Here is a 9391-nt window from a genome sequence, read left to right on the forward strand (position 1 = left end):
CCTGGAGTGTTCCAGTTCCAGGCTGTGCCCGTGCTCAGAGCTGTCCCAGCCTGGGCACTTCATCCATCAGCTCCTTCCTGCCTGGCATCTGGATCCAGTGGCACCTGTGTCCCTCCAAACATAAAGGATGAACTTGCTCTGGCACAGCCACCACATCCAGCTTTAAATTCAGTGCAAATCAGCACTTCCATGAGAAAATTCCTGCTGGTGGTCACAGAATCCCAGAATTACTGAGGCTGGAAAAGCCCTCCAAGATGATCCAGCCCCCCCTGTGCCCCATCCCCACCTTGTCCCCCAGCCCAGGGCACTGAGTGCCACATCCAGGGCTGTGACCCCACCACCTCCCTGGGCAGCCCCTGCCAAGGCCTGACAGCCCTTTCCATGGAGAAATCCCTCCTGGTGCTGGGACAGTGCCCTTTCTCACATCCCAACCCCTCAGAGCTCCTGCTATGCACATTTCTCACCCAAATTCACTCTCCTGACTTCGAAACACCACAAAACAACTCTCATTTTTTGCCGTGATCAAAAACTACTTCTCTTTACGAGAAAACAAACATTGCTTAAAAAAACCCATAAATTTGACCTCCTTGAGAAAAAACTCTGACTTGGAGATTTTAATTGCAGGGAATCTGTTCCTTTTTGCTATTTTTACCTGTATTGGAAAAGTATCAAAGCTGATTTTTTTTTTTAGGAGAGGAAATTATACTTTAAAATGCACAATTGTGAGGAAGTGACTCCCCAACGTCTTTGAGTTGGTGCTTTGTTTCTCCCCCTCAGAAGCATCTCCCGCCTTCCCCGATGAGCCTGCTCTTGTTTTTTAGGCTGCTTTGCTTCAGGATGCTTTTGATCCTGCCTTCATTAAAACCTCATCCTGCTGCTCCCCACCAGCCCTAACGGGCTGTGAAATGATTTCCCTTTCTCCGAGGAAGTTGTTAACTCTGGGAGCACCTGCAGGGTGGGGGAGCTCGGAGTGTTGTCAGAAATGCCCAGATTTATCCAAGATCTATCCCAGCCAGCCTTTCCCCCCCAGCAGGACTCAGCTCCTCAGTGTTGTCCCAGCGATCTTCCCGGCTGGAGGGGCGGGAATGGGCTGAGGGTGTCGGTGGCTGCTGGTAATTGGACAAAAGACTTGGAAACTGAGGGTGAGATTCACTCTGCACAACAGAACAGGGGAGTCTGAACGACCATAAAGGGCTCAAGCAGCTGAAACCAAAACAAAACTAAACCAAAAAAAGGGGGGGGGAAGTACAAGCAGCAAATAAAAAATAGGGACCAGTGAAGTGATTTGGTAAAGGGAGACCCTGAAAGTCTGGACCTTCAGGGAGTAACAACAGTTAAGGAAAAGGGTTTTTAAGGTATCCACAAACTAAGAATTATTCATCCCCTCAGCTCTGGGATTCAAAACTAAACCACAGTTTATTATTTCTTATTTCCTGCTGGTGGGAGACAGGAGAGCTCCCTAAATCTGTGCTTTCCACACTGAAATGTTAATATTCATTATTGCACTCAAATATTAACAACTAAAGGTTAATATTGACTGTCAGTTTGTATTTTCTTGTACAAATTCTAGCAAATATCGTGACTTAACTATTGCTGCTCCACAACATCCCAGTTCCAGCATTTCCAGGGCTGCTCTTCCCACTGGGCTGTGCCCACCCTTCCTGTGAGGGGGTGTTTACAGACAATAAAATGAGAGGCTGCATCCTCCCCGGGTTCCCGGGATTTATGGAGCTCACACCTCCCTAAAACACTCACTGGCTGCAGGAGCAGTGAATTCCATCCCAGGTGTTTGTTCAGTTATCAGGTGACAGAGTCCTGCTGCTGGGGAACATCAGTGGAGTGAGTCCCACCAGTGACCCGAAGTGACAACGTGAGTCACCTCAGAGACAGGGGGGAAAGACACCTTAGAATTTATCAAACCAGAGAAAACAAAGCTTTTCTTAAAACTGTGCACATTTGAGGGGGAAAGGAGTCCTGTGGGGCAGCAGAGCTGGGACAGACGGGCCCTGGGTGGCCCCTGCTCCTGTTCCAGCTGCAGGAACTCACTGGGGGCTCCAAACAAACCACTTCTTTCCAACAAACTCACCCAGATTTCTGTTGTAAAGGGGAGACCACAACATTTGACTAAAGGTGGGGTCCCTCCTGCAGAAAAGCAAATCACCGAGTCCAGGGACCATCATGGAAACCTTTCCCTGCTGTCCCCAAAGTTATGGACCCTCAAGGTTGGCAACTCGTTGACTTCAAAGGAATGATGACAATTCCCTGTCCACCCTTCCCATCCTGTGACCAGAAAATTATCAACTCATGGATTTCAAAGGAATGATGACAATTCCCTGTCCACCCTTCCCATCCTGGGACCAGAAGATCACCCCTTCCACAGTCACATCCCCCTCTACAAACCCCACCTTCCATCCCAGCTCCTCTGTGCTCTCTGAACACTGGGGCTTGTTTTGAACCACCTGCTGATGGAGCTGGAGATAAACCCGAGGCAGAGGAAAGGAAAAGGGATGCAGTGCCAAGTTTTCCCCCCCTGTGGATCCACACCTGGGCTCTGAGCCCAAACCTGCCCCTCCTCAGCTGCTCCACCAGGAGCTCCTCCTGCAGGGCCAGCACAGCCGGGGGGGATCTGCCTGCTCTGTGCCTGCCTCCTCTCACCTCCCCAGAGCACAGGAGCTGACAGGGCTCCTGGGGGAATCCTGCCAGGAATGTTTCCAGCCAGGCAGTGGGGCTGTGGGCAGGGAACCAGCAGTTGGAGTGCTGGGGGATTCTCCCACAGCCCCAAACCACCCGGCCCTGCTGGTGGCCAGAAAGGGCTGAACGGAGCAAACACGGAGGAAAACCCGGATTTCCCCCTTGGTTTTGCTGCTCCCAACGACTCCAGCAGTGGAGTCACATCAGGAATTAAAGAGGAGCTGCTGCTTTGTTGCTTTTCCTCCCGGTGTTCCTCGGGAATGGCTGAAATGAGAGTTCCCCCTGCTGGACACTGCCCGTCCCGAGCGGGCTGTGGAGCCGGGGGAAAGCAGGAGAGAGGGAATCTCTGCACAACTTCACGCTTTGTGCTTGCAGGGCTTTGTCTGAGGCCCTTCCCAAACTCACCTCCCTCCTCTGCCACCTCTGCTGGGGCAGGAGCAAAGCACCACCTCGGCCACTTCCTTCTTGGAATAAGCAAAGCAGGACTTGGCAGCAGGAGCTAAAGATCCCTTTGCCCAGCCTGGATTGCTGCAGGATCTGAACTCCAGTGTCAACACTTGGGCCATCACTCATCTCTGGAGGGCAGAAAGCGCTTCCTGACACTTCACCCAAACTGCAACTTCCGCCTCTGAAGGACACTGGAGCTGTTTATGGAATGAAACGGAGCCAAGGAACTATCAAACACAATTATCCCCCTGCAGAAGGGCCTCCCCCACACGGGAGGGGGGGGGAAAGCAGGGAGGGAGAGACTTCCAGGAGCAGCTCAGGGAAGAGATCAAGGTCCCAGCTGGAGGGACGAGAGGCCAAAGCCCCGAACAGATGGAGAGCAAGAGGCAGCTGCAGGAACAGCCTTTCATGTGCAAAGTTTGCCCCTTGGAGAATCCCACTCTGGAGCATCCCTGGATAACAACTCCTCCCCTCCGGAGCAGGGATGCTGTTCATTAACTAGGGCCCAATTAAGCAGGGCCCTGTAATTAACTGCTGTCCCCTCAGCTGGGCAGCTCTGGCAGCAGAAGGTCCTGGCTGGGGGGGCAAGAAAGAATTTGGGCCCCCTGGTTAAACAGGTTCCCTGGGAAGCCCCAGGAATTCCGGTGTGGAAGGGCTGGGATGAAGGACATCGGGATCTCCCAATGGATGAACGTCCCACCGGCTGCTCCAACTCCCTCATGGAAAACCACACGGCCAGGGGGGCTTTTCTCCAACCTTTAATCCAGGGATCACTCCAGGCCACGCCAAAGAGCTCACGGAGTTCTGGGCTGAACCCCAAACCAACCGGAATCAAAAGTTCGGGAGGAGTGGCCATTGGCTGTTTTTCTTTAATAAAGATATGAAGGATTTGTGGGTTTTGTCCTGTTAAGGCAAGAATTTCCTGCTGCTGCTCGGCTCCGATTACAGAAAACCAACGGGAAACAAAAGCTCAATTACGCTCCAAATTAAAGTGTTACATCTGTAGGACAATTCAGAATCAAAAAACTGAAACAAACCAACAAAAGATTCCACACAGTCTCCTCCTGATTCCCTCTCCTGAGTCCAGTTGAACAGATCTTGAGGTACAAGACAATAAATTAAAAGTTCATTCTGTCTGCAGGGATCAACCCACCGACCAACCACCTCCTCAGTGCGACGTTTTCTTCACTCCCTTCCCGAATTTGGCATCGAGGCCGAGCCCTGCAAAGACACAAAACGAGCCCCGTGCACCGAAAAATGCTTTGTGTTCCTCCAACAAGGAATTTGGGGGAAAAGAAGCAGCCTGAGAGCCCCCAGACTGAGGGTGTTTGGGCACCCCCGGGGTGGGGGACACACCGAAGGGCACTGGGAGCGCCGGGGCCACGGCACTCGAGGCCTGGGGGTAACACAGGGAGCCTGACAGAGGGAGCTCAGGGATCTGCTTCCCAGACTTACCCAGGAACACCAGGATCGTCCCCACCCACTGCATGGGGCTGATGGGGTTGGCAAACAGCACGACCGAGGCCAGGATGGTGAAGAACTTGCGGGTGGTGGTGACGATGGAGCAGGTGAGGGGCCCGAAGTACACCACGGTCATGAAGATAAAAGTCTGGGGGCAGCAAACAGGGGCTGTTTGTCCCCAGCCCCAGGAACAGGACACCAGGGATGGTGTTTTCAGGGAAAAGCCGAAGGATCTTCTCTCCAATCCCGACTGTTTGCACCCGAACTCAAATCGGTTTTACAGAATCCCGGGATGGTTTGGGTGGGAGATGATCCAGTTCCACCCCATCCCATGGGCTGTGCAGGGCCCAGGCCCCCCCCAGGGCAGCCCAGGGTGGTCCAGCCTCACTCCAAGAGCCAGCCCAGGATGTGGGGAGCAGGGCAGGAGCACTCACCTGCCCCAGGGCGCTGGTGAGGCCGAACAGGAGGATGTTGGAGATGATGCTGGGATAACGTTCCGTGAAACTCAGGAACTCCCAGAGCTCCCCAGTGAACAGGATCCCTGGAAGACACACCAAGATGGAAAACCCTGAACTCGGGGGCCCAAAATGGCACGTGGTGCAATTTCAGTCTGTGCTCAGAGCCCCGAGGGGAGCTACGGAAGGCAGGGAGTAAATTCCAAAGTGGAAAACAACGGGAGAAAAAGCAATCACCTCCCTGGTTAATTAATGAAAGGAGCAATCGTTAACTACAGATCAAATTCCAACAACACAGCGACTAATTAGAAGGGCTGCAGCCTGATCATCAAATCACGGAATGGGTTGGGCTGGGAGAGACCTTAAACTCATCCAGTCCCACCCCGTGCCACAGGCAGGGACACCTTCCACTATCCCAGGTTGTCCCAAGCCCTTTCCAGCCTGGTTGGGGCTCTGGTGGGCACTGGAAGTCTCTGGTGGGCACTGGCAGAGCTGCACTGAGCAACCCCCCCTCTCACACACAGACCAACAAAAACCCCAAACCAAAGCACAAGGGGTTTTTCCCCAAAAAGGCCTGTTTTTGGAGCTCAGGGTGAGGGTGAGCCTGGGCTGGGGCTGTGCCCTGGGCTCTGGGCAGGGGCTCCTTACCCGCCCCCAGGAACAGGGTGGACCAGAGGTTGACGTTGAGCATCATGTGGTTGGAGCCAGTCTGGTAGTGAGCCCTCATGTGGTCCTGGGACACCCCCGTGAGCCCGTCCAGGGTCAGCGACAGCAGCTGGGCAGGGAGACAAAACCTCCCCTGGTTGGTCCTTCCCACAGGGAAAACCTCATTGTCCCCCTTTTCCACGGCAGCTCCCAAGCAGGAACTGATGGAAAAGGAGTTTGGTGCCTCAACACCTGAGCTGGGGGACAGGCACGGACCCCAGCACAGCTCAGAGCCCCCTCACACCCCCCTGCCCTCCTGAGGCACTGGGAGCTGGGAATCACACCTGAATTCCGGGATTTGGGACAGGGGAGCTGGGAAGCACACCTGAATTCTGGGATTTGGACAGGGGAGCTGGGAAGCACACCTGAATTCCGGGATTTGGGACAGGGGAGCTGGGAAGCACACCTGAATTCTGGGATTTGGGACAGGGATGCTGGGAAGCACACCTGAATTCCGGGATTTGGGACAGGGGAGCTGGGAAGCACACCTGAATTCCGGGATTTGGGACAGGGGAGCTGGGAAGCACACCTGAATTCTGGGATTTGGGACAGGGGAGCTGGGAAGCACACCTGAATTCTGGGATTTGGGACAGGGGAGCTGGGAAGCACACCTGAGTTCTGTATTTAGCGCACAGGTCCAGGTGAGCTGCACACCTGAGTTCTGGGTTTGGCTCCCTGGGGCACAGGTGAGCTGTAACCCCCCCAGGTCCCTCCCTGCCCGGGTGCCCCCAGCACTCACCAGCAGCAGTTCCCCGTAGCCAAAGACGTGGTCGTCGCCCCCGGCCCCCTTTTTGGGCTTGTACAGGAACAGGGCCACGCCCGCCACGATGAGCAGCACGCACAGGTACTTGGCTGGGGGGTACTTCTTCCTCAGCAGGGTCACCCCTAAGAGCATCACTGCACACAAGGGACGTCACAACCCGCTCCTAAAACCCCTCACGGCGTTAAACCCCCGGAAAAGCCACTCCTGGAAGAGTCACTGCGCAGAAGGGACGTCAAAAACTGCTCCTGAGACCCCTCATGGGGGTTACATCCCCAAAGAAGTCCCTCCTAAAGCCGTAACTGCAGAGAAGGGACGTCCCAAACTGGTCCCAAAGCCCCTCCTGGGAGTTAAACCCGGCCCAGCAGAGCAGCACAGGGACAGAGCGGGGAGATGGATCTGCCAGGGAGAAATCCCCTCAAACACAGGAAACAGGGAATGTGCTCACCTGGAATGGGCTTACAGGACTTGCCCAGGACCTGGAAAGGAAAGACAAGGATTGACTATCCCCATCCCATCACCTGGGATGGGAGAGAGCCTGGATAAGGGATGAGCACCAGGACACCCGGACACAGGACACACCAGGGACTTCCAAAATAGCACAGCAACCCCCCCCAGCTCAGGGTGATTAATTACCAGGGTGACTGATAATTAACAGTGAAGGTTCCTCAACCACCCCAAGCCTTCCACCAGCAAATTCCCAACATTTCTAGGGATTGCTCTTCCCTTTCTGGATCACCTGAGCTCTCCCAAGCCCTGCCTAACACGGAAGTGGCCACAGAAAAGGGGGAATCAAACCCCTGGTGTCCCTTCCCAGCCCGTGCTGTGTGATCCATACAGAGAGCAGGAAATACTGAGTGGTCCATAAATAGATCTGCAAATACTGTGTGATCCAAAACAGATCAATAAATACTGTGTGATCCATATAATCCTTACATAGATCCATAAATACTGTGTGATCCAAAACAGATCAATAAATACTGTGTGATCCATATGATCACAGTGATCTGAGGGGTCCCAACGGTGCGGGGTGATTTATGGGGTCCCATGCGTGTGGGGTGGGGATTTGAGGGGTCTCACCCGTGTGGGGTGGGGATTTGAGGGGTCTCACCCGTGTGGGGTGGGGATTTGAGGGGTCTCACCCGTGTGGGGTGGGGATTTGAGGGGTCTCACCTGTGTGGGGTAGCTGACGAACTGCAGGGCCGAGTTGCTGGACACCATGGCCCCCAGGTAGGACAGGGAACAGGCGCCGTAGAGCCACCCCCGCGTGCGATCCACCCGCGCCCCATCCACGAGCCGGATCACTGGGAACACACGGACACCTCAGCGGGATGGGGCACCCCCGGGTCCCCCCGGGCCGGGCAGGGCCACGGGAGAGCCCCCCCTGCACCCTGGGAAGGGCCGGGGCACTCACGGAGCTTGGCGAAGGCGGCGTTGATGACGCACTGGATGAACACGAGGGTCAGCGCGAACCTGAACTTCTCCTGCTGAGCCCCCTCCCCGTAACGGCCCCGAGTGCTGGGGGGGACGGACAGTGAGACACACGGACAGACAGGGGACAGCGGGACAGAGGGACAGGCAGAGCAGGGACAGACAGCGGGACAGGGAGGGGACAGCGGGACAGACAGAGCGGGGACAGAGCAGGGACAGACAGCGGGACAGGGAGGGGACAGCGGGACAGACAGAGCAGGGACAGCGGCGGCTCCATCCCGGGGCAGCTCCCGGGAACACGGGGAGACTCCGCGCGGGACCCGCCCGGGGGTGGCCCCGGCTGTCCCCCCGCGTCCTCCCCCGTCCCGTCCCGTGTCACCCCCGTGCCGGTGTCCCCCTGCCCCACGTGTGTCCCCCATTCCCGGGGCCCCTCCGGTCCTGTGTGTGACCCCGGCCCCTTGTCCCTCCCAGTCCCGTGTCCCATCCCGGTGTGTCCCCATCCTATGTATCCCATCCCGTGCCCCGTCCCATGTTCCTCCCCATCCCGGAGTGTCCCATCCCGGAGTGTCCCATCCCGTGTCCCATCCCGTGTCCCCCGTCCCGCGCCCCCGCCGTGCCGCACATGCTCTCCTGCAGGATGCCGTAGCAGAAGTAGCAGGCGAACACGCCGAGGCAGCAGAGGGGCAGGCGGAGGCGCTCGGGGATCGCGGGGGTCGCTCCCATGTCGGGCTCCGGCAGCTCCAGCGCCACATCCCGGCCGGCCCCGGGCGGCCTCATCGCCCCGCGCCCGCGCCGGGCGCCCTCCGCGCTGCCGGACCCGCCGCGGGCCCCGCGCGGGGGCCGAGAGCGGCAAAACCCGCCGGGGCCGCGCGGGGGCTCCGCGTCGAGGCTCCCCGACCCTGCCCCGGGGCGGCGGCGGCCGCGGATCCCCCGCAGAGCCCCCGCGGAGCCCCCCCCGGGACAGGCACCGTGCGGGGCAGCCCCGCGCTGAGGGGACCTCGGGGCGGCGCGGCGCGCGCGGGGACGCCACGGGATGTGGAGCGCGGCGATTGGCTGAGGGGAGGGGGGCGGGGCCGAGGGGAGGGTGGGGATTGGTGGGAAGCGCCGGGGAGGCCACGCCCACCACGCCGGGTTTGCCGCGCAGGTCCCAAAGCCCGGACACGGGAACGGACCGGCCGGGGCAGCGGAGCCGGGGGAGCCCCCAAATCCTCCAGGGGAGTCCCAGCGCCCTCCCAGTGACCCCAGAGCCCTCCAGGGGAGCCCCAACCTCCTCCTCATAAAGCTCAGCACCCTCCCAGTGCCCCCCAGCGCCCTCCCAGTGCCCCCCAGCCCAGCCCAGGCTGTGGGCTGTCCCTGCCCTCACCACCTGCCCCCAAACCCCATCCCTTAAATCCCAGAGAAGTCCTTTGGATGCCTGAAGTGTTTATTTTGTTTCCTTGGC

General features: G+C 57.6%; 1 protein-coding gene across 1 annotated transcript; it reads right to left on the reverse strand.

Annotated features, from left to right (window-relative positions):
* Positions 1–3880: 3880 nt before the first annotated feature.
* On the reverse strand, positions 3881–8755 carry SLC35B1 (solute carrier family 35 member B1). The gene is made up of 9 exons (XM_027742341.2): positions 8573–8755; positions 7934–8037; positions 7693–7823; positions 6968–6998; positions 6499–6656; positions 5703–5829; positions 5034–5140; positions 4594–4747; positions 3881–4359 (listed from the first exon to the last, which is right to left on the reverse strand). Exons 1-9 carry the CDS (start codon positions 8725–8727, stop codon positions 4307–4309), a joined length of 1020 nt encoding a protein of 339 aa, XP_027598142.1. The 5' UTR covers positions 8728–8755; the 3' UTR covers positions 3881–4306.
* Between the last annotated feature and the right edge of the window lie 636 nt (positions 8756–9391).

This window comes from Pipra filicauda, unplaced genomic scaffold, assembly GCF_003945595.2.
Source record: "Pipra filicauda isolate LSUMZ 115617 unplaced genomic scaffold, ASM394559v2 scaffold586_size332294_pilon, whole genome shotgun sequence".
Lineage (NCBI taxonomy): Eukaryota > Metazoa > Chordata > Aves > Passeriformes > Pipridae > Pipra > Pipra filicauda.

Bases quoted from the DNA above. Each gene is read 5' to 3' on its own strand.
- SLC35B1 (XM_027742341.2), bottom strand. From the start codon at position 8,727: ATGAGGCCGCCCGGGGCCGGCCGGGATGTGGCGCTGGAGCTGCCGGAG. The intron at 6,657-6,967 runs GTGAGCACATTC...CCTTGTGTGCAG, and splicing joins GTCCTGTAAGCCCATTCCAG to TGATGCTCTTAGGGGTGACC. The intron at 5,141-5,702 runs GTAAGGAGCCCC...TGTGTCTTCCAG, and splicing joins CACCCTGTTCCTGGGGGCGG to GGATCCTGTTCACTGGGGAG.